Source organism: Sapajus apella, unplaced genomic scaffold (assembly GCF_009761245.1).
Source record: "Sapajus apella isolate SASKATOON/1434 unplaced genomic scaffold, GSC_monkey_1.0 scaffold37, whole genome shotgun sequence".
NCBI lineage: Eukaryota > Metazoa > Chordata > Mammalia > Primates > Cebidae > Sapajus > Sapajus apella.
The window spans coordinates 1,729,680-1,750,204 of record NW_022436977.1 but is presented as its reverse complement, the minus strand read 5'-3'; the positions used below and the strand labels follow the sequence as shown (position 1 = coordinate 1,750,204).

Sequence of the window (20,525 nt, the reverse complement as noted above, 5' to 3'; positions counted from 1 at the left end):
TCACTCTATTGTCCAGGCTGGAGTGCAATGGTGACTATATAGCTTACTGCAGTCTCAAACCTCTGGGCTCAAGCAATCCTCCTGCCTCAGCCTACTAAGTAGCTGGAGCTACAGGCGTGAGCTACCACACTCGGCCTCTTTCCATTCTTTAATTTTGTGTTGGCATACCAGTATTTTAACAATGTACTTTAACAATGTAGTATATTCAGTAGATTTCAAAAGGGGGTCAGACAGTTATTGTCCACTCTGCTTCCAGAAGGACTGATAGTCTCTGTTCATTTGTCAGATTTGCTAAATATCTGGGTTACTTATAAACAAAACAAAACCAACGAAAAACGCCCTTGAAAAATTTTTAGCCTCAGATTAATTTTGATTCTTAATTCTTTCTTAAACCTCCCATCTCCAGAGATAAAAATATTACACGTTGGTTTTCATTTCTGTATGCCTAAGTCAGAAATTTAAGTTCAGACTTATCCTGCTTTATTGGTGAAAAAATAGACAAGAACAAATATGCCAGATTTTAAGAAAATCTTACAGTCCACAGAGAATCATAGAATGACAGTCTGTATTATGTCCAAAATTTTTCCTCATCAGACTCTTAAGAAATCATCTGTGCCATGGAACTCCTTACTATTCTGAGAACTGCTAAGACTAAAAATCCAACAAGACTCCATTTCAAGGAACCTAATATTCAATTTTAAAAGCAAACTAAAGTAGTACCCTTTGCCATGTTTTAAATTTAGCAGGGATTATTCTACGCAATTTTTAAAATAATGGGTTCTTTTAAAACACCTTCATTCTTTGGTGTTTGGTATGTTCATTTCAGACCAAACACCAAAGAATGTTTCCACTATTCAGGTATAAAGTCTATGCTTACAGTACATATGTAATACAACAAACAAACCCATACAACAAGTTTTTATTCACCTTATATCTAGTTGGTTTTTTTTAAGTTCTCATTGTAAGGTAATAAGTGATAATGTGATACAGAAAACCTAACAGCATATCCCAAGCAAATGTTACAAATATAAAATATCAGAAAATACATCTTAGAAAGTAAACTTTTCCCCCCCTCATTACCTTAGTATTTCAACTCTGGTAGAAGTCACCACAACAGAATGAATGAATAAATGATTAAGAAACAAACCAAATGGGACCAGCGTGGTGGCTCACACCTATAATCCAAACACTTTGGGAGGTCGATCCAGGTGGATTGCCTGAGGTCAGCAGTTCGAGACCTGCCTGGCCAACATGGCATAAACCCCATCTCTACTAAAAATACAAAAATTAGCTGGATGGTGCATGCCTATAATCCCAGCTACTTGGGAGGCTGAGGCAGGAGAATCACTTGAACTTGTAAGAAGGAAGTTGCAGTGAGCTGGGATCATGCCACTGCACTCCAGCCTGGGCAACAAGAGCGAAACCCCCTCTCAAAAAAAAAAAAAAAGACGAGATTAAACTTTCAAAGATGTCGTCTTTCTGGTAGATCTGAATAATATGTAGTATCTCATTTCATTTCTTTATCAAAAATAAAGGCCATAAAAAGTAAAAATGTATTTATTTTTGCCATTTTTATCACACAAGGAAGAAAATCCAAAAAAATGGGACAAAACTAAAGATAGGGTAAGACAATGACATGGAGAAAGAAAACTAGAGATAGGTGATTCTGAACAATCCCCATCATTGTTTAAAAAGCAGAGGAGCTAAAAAGAAATCAGGTATATTCTTTGAAAATAAGTACATAAAATTACTTTTCTTTGTTGTTTGTTTTTTGAGACAGAGTGTCTTACTCTGCCACCCAGGATGGAGTGCAGTGGTACAAACACCACCTCCTGGGTTCAAGTGATTGCTGTGTATCAGCTTCCCGAGTAGCTGGGATTACAGGCACGCACTGTCACGACCAATTAATTTTTTTGTATTTTTAGTAGAGACAGGGTTTTGCCAAGTTGGCCGGGCTGGTCTTGAACTCTTGGCCTCAAGTGATCCTCTCACCTCAGCCTCCCAAAGGGCTGAGATTACAGGCGTCAGCCACTGTGCCCAGCCTATAAAATTAATTTTCTTAATCAAATAATATTAGAAACTGAAATACTACCACATACTTGCATAGTACTTTACCATGGCAGTTAATAGTACATCTTACCTCAAACTGATATCTTCACTAACACTCCAAAGTAGGCAAAATGTTTTACAGATGAAGAAATACTGACCACACCTAGAACTTATACTTCTAAGTACATATCCCTTCAGTTATTAAACCAGGGCTTACAAAGGGAAGCAAATCATTAAACAGACTCTTAAAATAGATCCATTTACATAGCATGGAATTCAACAGTCCTCCCTTTTCCATGGTTTTGCTTTTCATGGTTTCAATTACTTGTGGTCCAAAAACATTTGTGCTCCAAAAATATTAAATGGAAAATTCCAGAAATAAACAATTCATAAATTTTAAGGTACATGCCCTTCTGAGTAGGAAATCTTCTGAAATCTCACAAAGTCGCTTAGTAACCCTCTTGGTTATCCAATCAACTGCTGTAGTATCACAGTGCTTGTGTTCAAGAAACCCTTATTATTATCATTTTTTTAGACGGAGTCTTGCTCTATTACCCAGCTGGAGTGCAGTGATGCAATCTCAACTCACTGCAGCCTCCGCTGCCCTGGTTCAAGTGATTCCCTTGCCTCAGCCTCCCAAGTAGCTTGGAACTACAGGTTCGTGCTACCATGCCCGCGCTAATTTTTTATATTTTAGTTGAGATGGGGTTTCAACATGTTGGCCAGGATGGTCTCGATCTTCTGACCTCATGATCCGCCGACCTCAGCTTACCAAAGTGCTGGGATTACAGGCGTGAGCATCCCCGCCCAGCCCAAGTAGCCTTTATTTTACTTAATAATGGCCCCTAAGTGCAAAAGTAATGATTCAGTTAACATATTATTAAAATTGTTCTATTTTATTATTGTTGCTGTTAATGTCTTACTATGCCTAATTTCTAAATTAAACTTCATCATGTGTAAGTATGTATACACAATAAAAAACATAATGTATATAGAGTATGGTACTACCTGTGGTTTCAGGCAATCTACTGGGGGCCTTGGAACATATCACCCGCAGATATGGGGAGACTACTATACTTTTAATAAAATGATTACCTATAAATCTATTATGTAAATCTCAATTTTCACACAGTACATTTAAGTGGAAACACGTATATGAAGAATTAGCTACACTATTCTCCACAAAGGGAAAAACAGATTCTTTAAACATGTTATTTATAAAATACCTTTTCATATTAAAAAAAATAGGGCGATCCGTGTGATTTTCATTCATATATATTGCATATATATTTGTGAGCATTACGAGCTAACTAAAAATTTACTCCCTTTATCTTCTTTTTCTTACCTTTACTAACAGCATAGTCCTGCATGCTGATCCAAAGGCTTCGAGCAGGCTCTTTAGAACAACCCAGTGCCAAGTCTACATAGACAGCAATTTCAGGCCGCAATTTATAATCAAAAGGCTTCTGTTCTTCATTTCCAGAAAGTGCTACTTCTAACAGGCAACTCATACACTTATCTAAAAAAAAAATACTCAAGTTACCAATTTTAACTTCATAAATTTTGGTGCTACAAGTAAAATCTTACCGCATTTATTTAATGCATATCAAATGATAAATTTTAAACCATTTTAAGTAGATGCTACCAAAGTAAAGTCCTTTACTGTTTTTCAGTTGGAGGTAGTATCACCCCTCTTACATTGTCCAGAAGGATGTGACACTCCACCAAATGTGACACTCTAAAAAAAGCTCTAGCATTTTGTAGTCAAATGCTCTACCTCTGAGCTATACACCCCAGCTCTGGCATTTTGGCAGGCAGAGGCCAGAGAAACTAAATGTCGTACACATGCAACAGTCTTGTGTAAAAAAACATTGCCTTGCTCAAAATGAAATGGTATCCTCTTTGAGAAACAAGGAACCATTCAAAAAGAGCCTAGACCATTTTTTAACAGACTTAAGTAAAAATAATCAGTTAAAAATGATCCATGTAAAAGATACCATGAACAATTTCTCAATTGATATTTATATTTATACAGGTGGTTCCTAACTTTTCAGTAAAACATTTGATATTCAGAATTCATTTCACATTTAAATAAACAAAAAAAACCATGTTCTAAGTGATGGTGAGATTCTTAGGCTAGTACTAAAAGTCAATTTAACCCATAATATAACTGAATTATTGTATAGTTATAATTTTACAAAGGCTAATACCTTTTTCTAATACATACAAGTAAAATAAAATTTTAATAGTTTCATGATTTTATAATTTAAAAGTGAAAAACAATATTAAACTGAAATTGATTTAATATTCAAGGACAGTTTAATTGAGTAATAGAACAGAAATATGAGGAAGGTAGATATAGAAATACTCTTGTTCTTGAGAGGTCCTTTAGAATTGTCACAAGGTTAAACACTGATAGCAGTGCAACTATCTTTACCATGTTAAATATCCCTTGAAAATCCATAATTTTAATTTAACAAAATATTTCATAAATACTTGTCCAGCATTCATCAGCCATGGCCAAAATCACTTTCTGGTTCATACATGAAATGAATGTACACTCATATTTGGAAACAGAAGAAAATCCTCAACTACTTCCCTCATTCCTACTCTCCAACCCTCCAAATCCTGAAGCATAATCTTTCTCATAATTTGCTCTACTTTTTCTTTTCAGCTCTCCTCCTTTCCTTCTTTTCTCTCAATCTCTCTTGGACCTTCCTTCATGGAAATGTTGAGTCTCTTTGTCTTATCAAAGAAATAATAAATTTTAGATCTAATAATGTCATGTAGCCTGTCTAATACAAATCATTACTTTATAGACTCAAAATGAGAAGCCTAGAGAGATTAAAGGACCAATCCTAGATAAAAGAACTGATCATCTGCAGTACGGGGTGAGTCTTCATGTTTAGTCTAGGAAAGGGTCTGCCAGCAAAATATACAAATGGAAGATGATGCAGAAGGGAAACCCTAAAGGCACTGTAAATGGGGAAGAAAAAATTAGGACTCACATAACATAATGTCAGCATGAAAGCAAGACAGGCTGGGAGAAGAGACTGCCACTCATAACGGAGGGATGCTGCATTGGTAAGTCATGGTTAAGTATTCTTACAGTGCTTTACATTCCATGAAGCAGTTTCATAACCCCCAAGCTTCGAAAGATAAGTGATGAGGCACTGAATAAGATGACTTGCTCAAAATGAGTGACAAATATGACAGCGTAGGACCAGACCTACAATTTCTATTTCCTTTGGGGGCTCTTTTCACCATACAGTGCTGCAGGATTTAACCATTTTTCTTAGGGCTCTAAGTCATAGTCCCAGATTTCCTACGCTGCTAATGTTGCAATTGGTGCCTGTCAGTTCTCTATTTAGCAAACTCAGAATAAACTTCACCTGAGGTACAAATAGGCAGGTATTTTAAACGTTGCAGAGAAGCAAATTACCTAATTGAGGAGTGTCCATTTCTACACCGTCACTGAAAAGTGGCGTTTTCATCCAATATGCAGTGTCCTGTTCCTCTGGAGACACAGGGGAGCCCTGAAGCATGCCACCAAGACACCGCCCAATAAGGAGAGCAATTGTTCTTTCTAGATCCACAAGCCATACCCAAGACTGAGCTGGCTGAGGTAATGGCAGACCAGCAGGATCAATCAGTTCTGGCCCTCCTAAAGACAAAATCATTAGTAATTGTGTCTTTATCTCGTACTTTTAAGATTCAAAATCTTTCTCATGGTCCCCTACTGTACTGCAATAAGGTATTGATGCAAAATATTTTACAATGAAAACACAAATTATAAAACTTTCTACATTTTTTCTTTTTACCGGGCTAATTTAAAATAATATCCAGAGAAGTTATGCAATCAAATAAAATTCTCCTTGGTAATGTTACTAATTTTAAGATAAAACATATGACAAATTATTCCAATCAATTATATTCCTACTTTTTATTATCCAGACCAAAATTCACCATCTTTAGAGAGTACTCTGAATTTATTCCTCCAAAATCAATATACAAATTTATCCATTAAAATGACACTCAAGATTGTCTAATGCTTTTTTAAAGCATGAATTCAGAATTGTCTTAATATCCAGACCCATGCTTTTTTTGGGGGGTGGTGGGGGGTGGGGGGAAACAGTCTCATTCTGTCACCCAGGCTGGAGTGCAGTGGCACGATCTCAGCTCACTGAAAATTCTGCTTCCCAGGTTCAAGCGATTCTCCTGTCTCAGCCTCCTAAGCAGCTGGGATTACAGGCATACACCACCATGCCCGGCTAATTTTTATATTTTTAGTAGAGACAGTGTTTTGCATGTTGGCTGGACTGGTCTCCAACTCCTAACCTCAAGTGATCCACCCGCCTCAGCCCCCCAAAGTGCTGAGATTATAGGCCTGAGTCACTGTGCCCAGCCCAGACCTATGCTTTCTTATTGTACATTTGTTTTTAAAAGTTCTTCACTTCACAAAATGACAGCTATAAAGAACACACACCAGTAAAATAAAAATAGAGATCGACAAACCTAAAAAGTAGTTATTTGAAATGACAGTGGGCAAGTTATCTAAAAGGAAAATAGATAAACCACTAAAAAAATTACTCAAGAAGAAAAGTTGACACAGATTCAAAAAACAGGAATAAAGAGGATATAACCATAGATATACTAGAGATTTTTTTAACCATGAATATTATAAACAACTTTATGCCAATAAATTTGAAAACCAACAAAATAACATTTCTGGAAAAATATACATTTCCAAAATGGATGTGAGAAGAAACTAAGATGGAAGGGAACACTAACCACTGAAGAAAAGAGAAGTGGCAGAGTCTGCCTACAAACAAAACACTGGGGCCAGACAGTTTCATAGATAAATTCTTCTAAAACTGAGATAACCCCTATCTCACACAAATTATTTCAGTGTATAGGAGAAAAAGGGAAGTTGCACATTCATGCTATGAGATTAGTACATTTTGATAGAAAAACTAGGAAAGGATAGCATGAAAAAAGAAAATTATAGAAAAATATCAGTTATAATATATGGAAGAAAAAAATAATATGTACAGAAGAAAATATACAGAAGAAAAAATATACAGAAGAAAAAAATAAAACAAAATGACACCTTACTCACCTGATAGAAATAGACTAAATCTTATCAAGTTCTGGGACACTTCAGAAAAGAATAAACCTGGACTATCTCCATATAAAGCCTAATCAACATCCTGATATGGTTGTATTTTTCTCTTTTTTTTTTGCTGTGATATGGTTGTAAACTTGACACTTGGACTAAGTGACACTTGGTCACTAAACTGTATAATGTTAAAATAAGATAGGCCCGACTGGGCGCGGTGGCTCAAGCCTGTAATCCCAGCACTTTGGGAGGCCGAGGCGGGTGGATCACGAGGTCAAGAGATCGAGACCATCCTGGTCAACATGGTGAAACCCCGTCTCTACTAAAAATACAAAAAATCAGCTGGGCATGGTGGCGCATGCCTGTAATCCCAGCTACTCAGGAGGCTGAGGCAGGAGAATTGCCTGAACCCAGGAGGCGGAGGTCACGATGAGCCAAGATCGCGCCATTGCACTCCAGCCTGGGTAACAAGAGCGAAACTCCGTCTCAAAAATAAATAAATAAATAAATAAATAAATAAATAAATAAAAATAAAAATAAATAAATAAATAAATAAATAAAAATAAGATAGGCCCTCAAGGTCATCTTTCCAACCCCAATGCTTTCCAAGAGAAGTAACCAAGGCTCTAAGAATAAGTGACTTTCCCAAGATTATAGAGCAAGTTACTAGCAGAGCCAAGACTAAAATCTAGATTCTTTCATGCTCCAGCATGGATTCTTTATAATAAAATAAAAGGCCTTAATTAAACTTGAAAACTTTTTAAGATTTCAGTGAGGAAGTCCCTTAGATAGGCTCCAGTGGAAAAATACAGTGATGTGTGCAAGAGGAACAACTTTTCTCAAAGGCATTAATTGTTCGTTTATTGCTTTACTTACCATGAAGAGGCCACTGTAACTCCTGGTCTTCTAAAAGATCTGCAGCTGGCAGGAGTCTATTAAGGCAATCAAGAGGTGGCAACAGGTCGAGGAGGTAACTCAATAAAGGCCGAGCCACTGACACAGGGAGTAACAGCAGGGAGTTAACAATCTGGCAGAGCATACTGCCTGCAGCTGAGACGTATATCACATCTATGAAGGGCAAGAAATTAAACATGGGACAATTGTTTCAAATGAACTTTTAAAAAAGGAACCTAAGAAATATTATTTTAGCATAGAACTAGAGTAGACTCATTCAATAACTCTCCGTTGAACACCTACTTGGTAGCTGATGTAGTATCATGTTTACTCTCTTTCAGAAAGCACCACCAACAAACATTTTACAGGAAAGCATATGTATCCTCCATGCCAATAAATTCTAAGGATTGTAACTGTTTTCCTTAAAATGCATTATGAATTTCTCATTCATTAATTTACCTTCATTTTATAATTTACTCTAGAAATATTTATTGATATAACAGGCACAATTCTAAGTGAAAGGGATAAAGCTATGAACAAAGTGTCAAAAATTCTTGTCCTCTTGGTGCTTACCTGCTAGTGAGGGAATATTTTTATAGTTTTTAAACTAAACTTACTTTTTAAAAAAATCAAGATAGGCTTAAAACGTGTTTTTATAATGCATATTGGTTTTAAATCAATTTTGTTTCAATATTTCATTGTGTATCAGGGCAGAGAGGGCCATTCAGAAATTAGCTCAGTTTGAACATATTTTAGTTGCTGTGGAACAGCCAAACAGAAGTATCTAATAAGCAATGGTTTCAGTTTCACAGCTTGTTTCTTTTTTTTTTTAGTGGGGGAACTTCAGAGGCAACTGGTTTGAGTGAAACATTAAATTTTAGTTGTCTTTTTGATAACAAAGAAAAATCACCCAGTAGGCAATTAAAGAAGACTCTAGGGTTCAGGAAAGGTGTTCTCAGCTAGATGGAAATATAGGAGTCATTAATATACATACGGCTGTTAAAGACACTGACACTAGATAATGCCATTGGGGGAGAAATGAGGACTGAAGGCCAAATTCGGAGGATCCTCAATATTAGAGGGCATGTCCAAGGAAGAGAAGCCTATAGGAACCCACTGAAAAAGAGTAGTCAGAGGAAGAGGAGGAAAAAAAGAACTGTGACTACACAGAAGCCCAAAGAAGAAAGAATTTCAAGAAGGAAAGTGAAGAAATGGTAAATGCTAAAGAGAAAGGTAAAGAAAGAACAGGTTTTTTTTTTTTTTAAAGACCAGATTAAAAAAAGCTCACTTTATGCCATTTAAAATTAATCTTTTTGAGTTTATATCAACCAATGCCTTTAAATTAGGCCTCTGTCATGCCAAGCAGGCTCTTTTTAAGATCAATCACTGCTAACACTACCCCCAAACTAAGATTAAAGGAATCTTCAATAGAAAGGAGATTCAAGATCATTCCTTTTCCAGTCAGAGGCTTCTGGCCCTCTTAAGACTTTGGAAATGCAAGTATTCTTGCTTCTTAACCACTGCTTAAATACGAAATGAAATAATAAAATACCAAACTCACCTCTTAGTTTTTCTCCAACACTGCCATTCCAAGGACTTTCTGTGAGCAAATTTGCAGAACGTGAATAAATATCTGTGGCATGAGGCAACAAAAGCTGAAGATGTTTATGAAGCAACGCCACACTGCTCGAATTCTAAGGAGAAAAGAAGTTCCTAAATTATTACTTCGAAAGACTCAAGGTCCAAAAATATCATGGCCTATCCAGACATCTGAGTTTCAAGATCCCTGATAGATCATCATAAAAAACAAATAAATTACATACCTCACTAATGTTATTGATATGGCAAAATGCCAGCAGCTGTTTCTGTAATGAACATAGCAGTTCATGAAGATGAGCAGGCTGACTGTTTTCTGATGATGACGTTCCAAGTAGAAATTTATCACTATTCTTTTCTAACTCTCCAAATGCTTGATCCTAAAATGACACACAAAGGAAGTTTATATTTGAAGTGTTTGAAATTGAAAGTAACGTCCTACCATAAATCTGATTTAAGAAGCATTATATGGGCCGGGCACAATGGCTCACGCCTGTAATCCCAGCACCTGGGGAGGCTGAGGCAGGTAGATCACCTGAGGTCAGGAGGTTGAGACCAGCCTGGCCAACATAGCAAAACCCCAGTCTCTACTAAAATTATACAAATTAGCTGGGCATGGTGGCAGGCGCCTGTAATCCCAACTACCCGGGAGGCTGAGACAGGAGAATCGCTTCAACGCAGAAAGTGGAGGCTGCAGTGAGCTGAGATCGCACCACTGCACTCCAGCCTGGGCAATAAGAGCGAAACTACGTCTCAAAAAAAAAAAAACAAACAAAAAAGAATTACAGCCTTTCTCCCATTACCGATTTTTAAATATTTGCTATAATTCTTATGATACTAGCTATTAGATGGTAAAATTCATCAAGTAACTTCTACTTGGTTTTTCCATTAAAAAAAAAAAAACGAAGTAGCTGGGTGTGGTAGCTCACACCTGTAATCCCAACACTTTGGTAGGCTGAGGTAGGAAGACTGCTTGAGGTCAGGAGTTCAAGACCAGCATGGGCAACACAGCAAGACTTCATCTCTACAATTTTTTTTTTGTTGTTACAATTTTATTTTTTTAATTAGCTGGGCATGGTGGTGCACACCTCTAGCCCCAGCTACATGGGAGACTGAGGTGAGATGACCACTTGAGCCCAGGAGTTCAAAGCTGCAGTGAGCTATGATAGTGCCACTGCACTCCAGCCTGAGTAAGAGAAAGCCTGTCTCTAATAAAATAAAAATATAAATAAAAAAAGAGATATGATAACTAGATACAGTGTATGATCCTGGACCAGATCCTGATGGGGAAGGGCTGGGTCAGAAACTGTTATAAAGAACACTATTGGTGCAACTATAGAAATGTTAATGTAGACTATATATTAAGTAACAGTTCTGTATCAATGTTTAATTTTCTGAATTCAATAACTATTCTGTTGTTACGTAAGAAAATATCCTGGTTTTAAAAATATATATACTTAATATATGCTTAAATACTCAAAGGCAGCCAGCCATCTGCAATTTACTCTCTAATGATTTAGAAAGAGAGAACAAATTTGGTTGAAAAGTGCAGGGGAGTTCTTTGAATGATTCCTATAACTCATCTGTAAGTTTTAAATTATTTCAAGTTAAAACATTTTTTTAAAAGAAATGCTTAGTATATTTAGAAAATATCAAAACTCTATTTTAAAAAGTTTAAAGCATCATTTAAACAACCACTCAAAGAAAATGACTACTACTATAGTATTTTTTGGTGTATTTCTTTCCTGATTTTGTCTTTTTAAAATATTTTTCCTAATATTGTACTGCATATTCTATTCTTAGTCTGCTCTTTTATAACGGAATCAACGTTTTACACATTTTCATAAACCATATGTATATAAAATATAAGTAATATAATATTCCATTAAACACATATACCATAAATTACTTAATCATTCCTCTATTTTTAGATATTTCTGTTATTTCCAACTTTTTTTCCCATAAATAATCATGTGCTGAATATCTTTAGGCAGAAAATTTGGTCTATGTGTACAATATACAAGAGAGAATATGAGAACACTATAGGGCCCTTGCTGTAAGTTGTTAATAGTATCATTATTTTAAAATCTTAGAACAACTTTAAATCACATCAGAAAGAGATAATAATTACTTCAACTCAAAAGCAGTTAATATTTCCATTTCCATATAATATATACATCTGCCTCAGCTCTAATATTCCTTACAATTTTGTTGTCACATTCCTTATAGCCTTGGGAAAATATTTCAGTCATTAGCAAATGGCTATATACACAACATTATTCTTATCCATTTGCAGCCATTACCCCTTAACATCAGATTAAATTTACATTCTTAAACCTGAAAGACAAGAATTTTGTAGGAAGAATTTTCACTCTGGACTTAGTGAACAGCCTCTTAATGTGGATGGGACAGAACACTAAGACTTATATTGGAAGAAAAAGAGCACACAGACCAGGCCCTGAAGAGCCATAGGAAACAATATGAATTGACATACAAACAATTCAAAGTTAAGTTGCACAGTATACTCTGATCCTGTAAGTGCTAATGAGTACAGAGACGTGTAGCTATACACATCTCTGGCTAGATGGGGTTATTTGGGCAAGGTTTCCTAGAATAGTCAAGCCTTACATCATAGATTTGTAGAGAAAAACAACAGGAAATAGGTGTACGATGTACAATTCTGGAAAAGGACGAGCTCGGGTAAGAATGGTGCATGAGCCAATGAGCAAGAGACTGAAGGGTTTTTTTCTTTCGTTTCTGAGAGGGGGTCTCGCTGAGTGCGGTGGCACAATCTCAGCTTATTGCAGCCTCCGCCTCCCAGGTTCAAGCAATTCTCCCACCTCAGCCTCCTGAGTAGCTGGGATTACAGGTGCCCAGCTAATTTTTGCTATTTTGTTGAGACAGGGTTTAACCATATTGGCCAGGATGCTCTCAGACTCCCGACCTCAGGTGATCCACTGCCTCAGCCTCCCAAAATGCTGGGATTAAGGTCATGAGCCACTGTGCCTGGCCCGAAGGGGTTTTAATACAAAGAAATTGTATTCTTTAATATAAAGAAGTTATTTAATACAAAGTTATTCCAGCAGTAAGATGCTGAGAAGAGACCAGCAATAGTGACAACAGCTATAACACTATTAGCACTAAATCATAATGATCTGGCTTAGAACTCAAATAAATGGAAGGAAAAAAAGATGAATTTAAGAAACACTAGACATTTAGAATTCACAGCATCCGAATACAGGGAAAGCTATAGGATCCACTGTCCTCTCTCCTACTGACCAACCTATTCTCATTCAGTATCAAGTGCATTGTTTCATTATAAGATTATGTCTGGCAACATTAATCCCTTGTTCATTATTATTCTCTCAAAAATGCTCTTGCCTATTTTACTGTTTATTATTCTACAATATCAGAAAAATCCAGTAAAATTCTAAAATAAATCCCTCTGAAATTGTCAGATACATGTTATTTGGTCCCCACAATATTTCAGAAAACTTGACATGTTTTTTCCCTTGGGGGAGAGAGGTCTAGAGTTTTATTTCTATCATAGGTGTTTGATATCGAAATACCTTGACTAAAGAGATCCCTACCCCTTTCTTCTTTTCTTACTACAATGAAAACAAAACTTACCGTATAAAATCCTAAATTTCTTAAGAGGGTCTTCATCAAAATTTCAGCCAGGTGGGTGTCTGGATGGCAGCTCTGAGTGCCATAAGGTTGATCTGACAGATTTCCGTAGCCATTACACACAGAAGAGAGGTCAGTAGCATCAGAAGGCGAACTATAGCCAAGTAGGGAGGCTACATGGGTATGATCCTGCAAACTTGTCAGTATGATATCCAGCTGCATTCTCTAAACAATAATAAAATAGGAACAAGTAACTAGCATAATATGCACTAGAAGAGAAAACAAAAGGATCCCAGAAAAAAACTATACTAATGATGCTAACTAATCCACTTAATAGCTTAATAAACAATCATCTTCAGGAAGTATGTAATTACAAAAATTACCCAATTAATCCCAGTTAGGAAAATGCAACTTACAGGTTTTTATTTTAGCCTTCATTAAACCTCTAAGCTAGCATGGCATACTATGCATAATGATTTTAGTACTGTAAGTACAGAGGAGTAAGAAACGCCAATAGACAAATTATATTACACATTACAGTGTGACATTACCAATGACAACTACTTATTCTAATGTTTAAAATAAATAACTTGAGGCCCGGTGCAGTGGCTCACACTTGTAATCCCAGTGCTTTGGGAGGCCGAGAACGGCAGATCACAAGGTCAGTAGTTCGAGACCAGCCTGGCCAATATGGTGAAACCCAATCTCTACTAAAAATACAAAAATTAGTGTGCTGGTGGGCACTGGTAGTCCCACCTACTTGGGAGGTTGAGGCAGGAGAACTGCTTGAACCTGGGAGGTGGAGGTTGCAGTGAGCCGAGATCGCGCCATTGCACTCCAGCCTGGGCAACAGAGTGAGACTCTGTCTCAAAAAAAAAAAATCACTTGAAATCTAAACTAATACAAAATACTCATTAAAAATCATCCATAGGCTGGGCGCAGGGGCTCATGCCTGTAACCACAGCACTTTGGGAGGCCAAGGCAGGTGGATCACTTAAGACCAGGAATTCACGACCAGCCTGGGCAACATAGCGAAAACCCCATCTATAAACATATGAAAATTAACTAAGCATGGTGGTGCACACCTGCAGTTTCAGCTACTCAGAAAGCTGAGGTGGGAGAAAAGCTCGAGCCCAGGAGGTTGAGGCTACAGTGAGTCATAATCGTGCCACTGCACTCCAGCCTGGGTGACAGAGTGAAACCCTGTCTCAAAAAAAAAAAAAAATCACTTGTGGGCCAGGCACAGTGGTCTCATGCCTATAATCTAAGCACTTTGGGAAGCCAAAGCAGGAGGATCACTTGAGGCCAGGAGTTCAAGACCAGCCTGGCAAACACAGCAAGACCCATCACTACAAAAATAATTTTAAAAAGAGCCAAGTGTGGTGGTATATGCGTATAGTTTGAGCTACTCCAGAGGCCAAGGCAGTAGGATCCCTTGAGCTTAGGAGTTCAAGGATAAAGGGAGCTATGATTGCACCACCCTACTCCAGCCTGAATGACAGAGCAAGGCCCAGCTCTAAAAAAGATTAAAAAAGAAAAGTATCAGTAGATATTATACTGCAAATAAGTACCAAATTTTTCCCTCAAATCTGTATCTCTGAAACTGTTAACTTCTACTTGGTTGGGCAAAACATACTTATTTTAAGGTACATAACAATGGAAAGAATAAGCATACTCATATCATCAAATACTTTTTCCTAACAGTCATCTCTTACTCTTTATACAAACAATTTCAGACAAAGATCTCAGCATGGAGCCAAGAGAAGCACATGCACTTGATTTCAACTCAGCATACCACAAATAAGCCAGTGTCTGGCTTACTACCATAAGAAACACTGGAAAAATCAGTCCTTATTTTAATACTTAGCCCCAAATAACTTAATGAATTATCACTTGTTTCACCTAACGTTGTTAGACATCTGGAAACTCTTCCAGCATAAAATATTAAATAACCAGGATTTATTAGATCCATCAAGTACTTATGCTCTGTGCACACATGGCAATTGATTAGTTTTATTGCCTTTTCAGTCTAAATTTTTATGATACTACTGCTTTACTTACATAGCACACAAAGGCCTACCTGTCCTTTAGATAAGCTTTCCCATCTATCAGGTCCTTGGGGTAAAAGAGAATGAAGTAATTCCATCCGTTCTCGTAATGGAGGTAAGAGCATGGTTGCTCCCACTGACAGAGTTTCAATTACTACCTAATATCAAAAGAGAAAAGTGTACTGATTGGCCTGGTTCTTACGTTTTTAATAAAACCACATTTAAAGTGAACTCACTGACTATTAGGATCATGTAAGTCTAAAAAAGTTGGCATGATAAAAAAAGAAAGCATGCAAGTCCTCCTTCAGATGTCTTTCAGAAGACTATGAATACATATTTTGGATTTGCCACGAAATACCTAATCATCATCCAACAAATATTTAGTGTTGTTTCTATAGCATTCAGACTGGTAAAGCTCTGTGCAAAGTGATTTGGGTACAGAAAGAATAAGACAGACAAAATCTCTGCTTTCGTGAGCTACATCTAATGGAAAAGAAAGACCCTGAGCAAGAAAGTATAAATGCGAAAGGAGTCACATAGGGAAAGTAAAAGGATGCAGGAACTTGCATAAGAACACAAACATGGCAATTAACACAGCCTATGGACTCATGGAAGACCTCACTGAGGATTAGGCATTTAAGAATTGCAGAATTGGTAGAACTTGGTTACACAAAAGTCCAGGTAGTAGGAACAGCATAAGGAATAGTAGCTGCATTATCTTAGGCCTCATAACTTCTCTGGGTCATGGCTTCTTAATCAGTAAAACAGTGTTGGACTAGATAAACTACATAGTGCTTGTCAATTCTAATACTCAATTTTTCTATAAATCAATGCTCTATTAATAATACTTTGAATCACCACAATGATTAAAAAATTGAAGTATACAAGAATAACCCTTCCATCAAAAAGCATGTGTCCTCCAACAAAGTTAAGAACAGGACAAATCTTTAATGACTTTCTCAGATTACTTTACTCAAACTAAAATCAAGCTAAAATAAAAGGTAAAACCAACTTTTAGCTGTGTAAATTCAACAAAGGTGACTAAGGATTAAGGACTGAATGCACGTATTCTATTTCTAAAAGCCCATCTAAAACAATGGCCAGCGGTGGCAGGTAGGATAATTCAAAAAGACCCCTGTTCCAAAATTGATAAAGGAAAAAACATCATCAAAATTTTGGAAATAGAAAGGAACAGATAAAGGGTAACCGATTTAAAAGACCTGAAATGGCTACACCCTAAGTCAATAATGAGAAAAACCAAAAAAAAACCACTTTGATTTATACTGTAGAATTCCTAGGGGCTCATGTACTCCTGCAAGAGGGAACAAAGAAGGAGCTCAAAACAGGAGGACTGGTTGAAAACTGGTTAAGATAACCAGCAAAGTGGAAGGTAGGAATATCAAACTAAAATTGGGAGATTTTAAGACAAAGTGTTCGTTCTGAATATTGAGACTCCCAAGCTCTTTTTCCCCACCAGAAGATCATCGCCCCGGTTTATACCTTCTGGCAGTAGCTTAGAAGAGACTTCCTTTGAAGAATCTGGCTAGCCCAGTAGAAAAGACTTTAAGTGACAGACATAAAATGTTACCTTCCCCCCAAAAATAGCCCAGACACATCAATCTAAATTATCAAAATAAATTTGATAAACCTCATCGCTGTATAGAGGACTTTCAGCCTCAATCAGCCTTTTAGCATCACACTATTTTTTTTTTTTTTTTTGGGAGACAGAGTCTTGCTTGTGTTGCCCAGGCTGGAGTGCGATGGCACAATCTCAGCTCATGGCAACCTTTGCCTCGGGAGTTAAAGTGATTCTCCCGCCTCAGCCTCCCAAATAACTGGGATTACAGGTGCCCACCACCAGGCCTGGCTAATTTTTGTATTTTTAGTAGAGACAGCGTTTAAACATGTTGGCCAGGCTGGTCTCGAACTCCTGACCTCAAGTGATCTGCCCACCTCAGCCTCCCAAAGTGCTGGGATTACAGGCATGAGCCACCACACCTGGCCATAACATCACACTCTTAACAATGATTGGGCAGCCAAAGGTTATTAGAAATTTGAGGAAAGCCTTTAATATAACAGAGATTAAAACTAACAGAAATGGTCTAATTTTTTTAAAAGTACATAGTGAGAAACACACAAGAACAAAAATTAGTGTCTTCAAAAAGGGTAAGTCAGAACAGGGGGCTACTAAAAAAGGAACACTTTGAGAATGAAGAAAAAAGCCCTTATAAATTAAAAAGATGATAAATAGAAAATCTCCAATAGAAGGGCTAGAATATAGAATTAAATTTCTTATAAAGTAGAGGGGGATAAAATGGAAAACACAAGAAAATTAACAGGACTGGTTCGGGAGGTCAAGTATGCCAATAATAAGGAATTCCAGAGAGAGAGAAAGAACACAGAAAACAATAAAGAGAAAATCAACAAAACACTTCCAGATAATTTTCTTTTTGCATTTTTTAGTAGACAAGGGGTTTTGCATGTTGGCCAGTCTGCTTTTCAACTCCTGGCCTCAAGTGATCCATCGGCCTTGGCCTCCAAAATTGTGGGATTACAGGTATGAGCCACCATGCTTGGCCAAGATAATTTCTTAATACTGAAGGCTGTGGCCTTCCCCTCGTCACTTCATATCATTTTGAAACGTAAGAACACAGGCCGGGAGTGGTGGCTCACGCCTGCAATCCCAGTACTTTGGGAGGCCGAGGCAGGTGGATCACAAGATCAGGAGTTCAAGACCGGCCTGGCCAAGATGGTAAAACTCTGTCTCTACTAAATATACAAAAAAATTAGCCGGGCATGGTGGTGGGTGCCTGTAATCCCAGTTACTTGGGAGGCAGAAGCAGACAACTGCTTGAACCCAGAAGGCAGAGGTTGCAGTGAGCTGAGATCGCCCCACTGCATTCCCACCTGGGCAACAGAGCAAGACTCCGTCTCAAAAAAAAAACAAATGTAAGAACACAAAGGACAAGTAGAACTTACTCTATAGCATCTACAGCGGAAAAACAGATTTCCATACAAAGGATCAAAAGCACACTAATTTTCTAAGTAACACCACTGAAAACTAGAAGACAATGAAGCAATGACTTCACAAGTCTTATGGAAAATGATTTCTAATTTAGAAATTTATGCCTAAACCATTCATGAAGATACTCAACTGTCAAACTATTTGTGTGAGCATATTTTCATTTAACGTATTTTCTACCAATCCTCTCTCAGAAGCTACTGATGGATGTAGAATCCCAGCAGAAACCACCTGAACCATGTGATTGAGACTGATATTGTCAGTAATAAGATACATGGACATCATTAACCTCATGGAGTAACAAATGAAGGCCACTGTGCCCAGCCACTTAGCATAATGTTCAGACGGTTCAGTTAGGTTGTAGTATGTATCAATACTTCATTTCTTTTTATGCCTGAATAATATTACATTGTATGGATAAACCAAATTTTGTTCATTCATTCATCAGGTGAGAGACATCTGTGTTGTTTTCACCTTTTCACTATTATAAATAATGCTGCTATGAACATTCATGTACAAGTTTTTGTGTGGACATGTTTTCGATGCTCTTGAGTACAGACCTAGTAGTGGAACTGCGGGCTCATACAGTAACTTTAACTCTTTAAAGAACTGCCTGTTTTCCAACACAGCTGTACCATTTTACATTCTCATGCAATGCATGAAAGTTCCAATTTCTCCACCTCCTCCAACACTTGCTATTATTAGTCTGACTTACTGGGTGTGAAGTGGTATCTCAAGGTGGTTTTGATTTGTAACTCCCTAATAATTAATGATGTTGAACACTTTTTCATGTGTTTATTGGCTATTTGTATCTCTTCTCTAGAGATATGTCTACTCAATTTCTTTGTTCATTTTTAAAACTGGGGTGTCTTTTTTATTGTTGACTTATAAGAATTCTTTTTTTTTCCCAATTTATTTATTTTATTGCATTTTAGGTTTGGGGGTACATGTGAAAAACATGCGAGATTGTTGCATAGGTACACACGTGGCAGTGTGATTTGCTGCCTTCCTCCCCATCACCTACATCTGGCATCTCTCCCCTTGCTATCTCTCCCCAACTCCCCACCTGCCACCGTCCCTCCCCTATTTCCCCCCAACTGACCCCAGTGTGTAGTGCTCCTCTCCCTGTGTCCATGTGTTCTCATTGTACAACACCCGCCTATGAGTGAGAACATGCGGTGTTTGATCTTCTGCTCTTCTGTCAGTTTGCTGAGAATGATGGTTTCCGGGTTCATCCATGTCCCTACAAAGGACACAAACTCATCGTTTTTGATGGCTGCATAATATTCCATGGTGTATATGTGCCACATTTTCCCTGTCCAGTCTATCATCGACGGGCATTTGGGTTGGTTCCAGGTCTTTGCTATTGTAAACAGTGCTGCAATGAACATTCGTGTGCACATGTCCTCATAGTAGAACGATTTATAATCCTTTGGATATATACCCAGTAATGGGATTGCTGGGTCAAATGGAATTTCTATTTCTAGGTCCTTGAGGAATCGCCACACTGTCTTCCACAATGGTTGAACTAATTTACACTCCCACCAACAGTGTAAAAGTGTTCCTATTTCTCCACATCCTCTCCAGCATCTGTTGTCTCCAGATTTTTTAATGATCGCCATTCTAACTGGCGTGAGATGGTATCTCAATGTTGTTTTGATTTGCATTTCTCTGATGACCAGTGATGATGAGCATTTTTTCATATGTTTGTTGGCCTCATGTATGTCTTCTTTTGTAAAGTATCTGTTCATATCCTTTGCCCACTTTTGAACGGGCTTGTTTGTTTTTTTCTTGTAAATCTGTTTTAGTTCTTTGTAAATTCTGGATATCAGCCCTTTGTCAGATGGGTAAACTGCAAAAATTTTTTCCCATTCTGTTGGTTGCCAATTCACTCTAATGACTGTTTCTTTTGCCGTGCAGAAGCTGTGGAGTTTGATTAGGTCCCATTTGTCTATTTTGGCTTTTGTTGTCAATGTTTTTGGTGTTTTGGTCATGAAGTCCTTGCCCACACCTATGTCCTGAATGGTTTTGCCTAGATTTTCTTCTAGGGTTTTTATGGTGTTAGGTCTTATGTTTAAGTCTTTAATCCATCTGGAGTTAATTTTAGTGTAAGGTGTCAGGAAGGGGTCCAGTTTCTGCTTTCTGCACATGGCTAGCCAGCTTTCCCAAC

The 20,525-nt window shown here is 37.5% G+C and overlaps 1 protein-coding gene across 12 annotated transcripts in view; it reads right to left on the bottom strand.

Moving 5' to 3' along the window:
* The window catches only part of HERC1 (HECT and RLD domain containing E3 ubiquitin protein ligase family member 1), a 234,247-nt gene that overhangs the window by 107,538 nt on the left and 106,184 nt on the right, over positions 1–20,525 (bottom strand). For all 12 annotated transcript variants that reach the window (XM_032297748.1, XM_032297756.1, XM_032297752.1 and 9 more), the window contains 7 exons: positions 15,366–15,491; positions 13,289–13,510; positions 9,886–10,038; positions 9,624–9,756; positions 8,045–8,236; positions 5,492–5,713; positions 3,395–3,568 (listed from right to left, as the gene is read on the bottom strand). In XM_032297748.1, the coding sequence (XP_032153639.1) occupies positions 3,395–3,568; positions 5,492–5,713; positions 8,045–8,236; positions 9,624–9,756; positions 9,886–10,038; positions 13,289–13,510; positions 15,366–15,491 (1,222 nt within the window). The remainder of the gene's footprint in view (positions 1–3,394; positions 3,569–5,491; positions 5,714–8,044; positions 8,237–9,623; positions 9,757–9,885; positions 10,039–13,288; positions 13,511–15,365; positions 15,492–20,525) is intronic.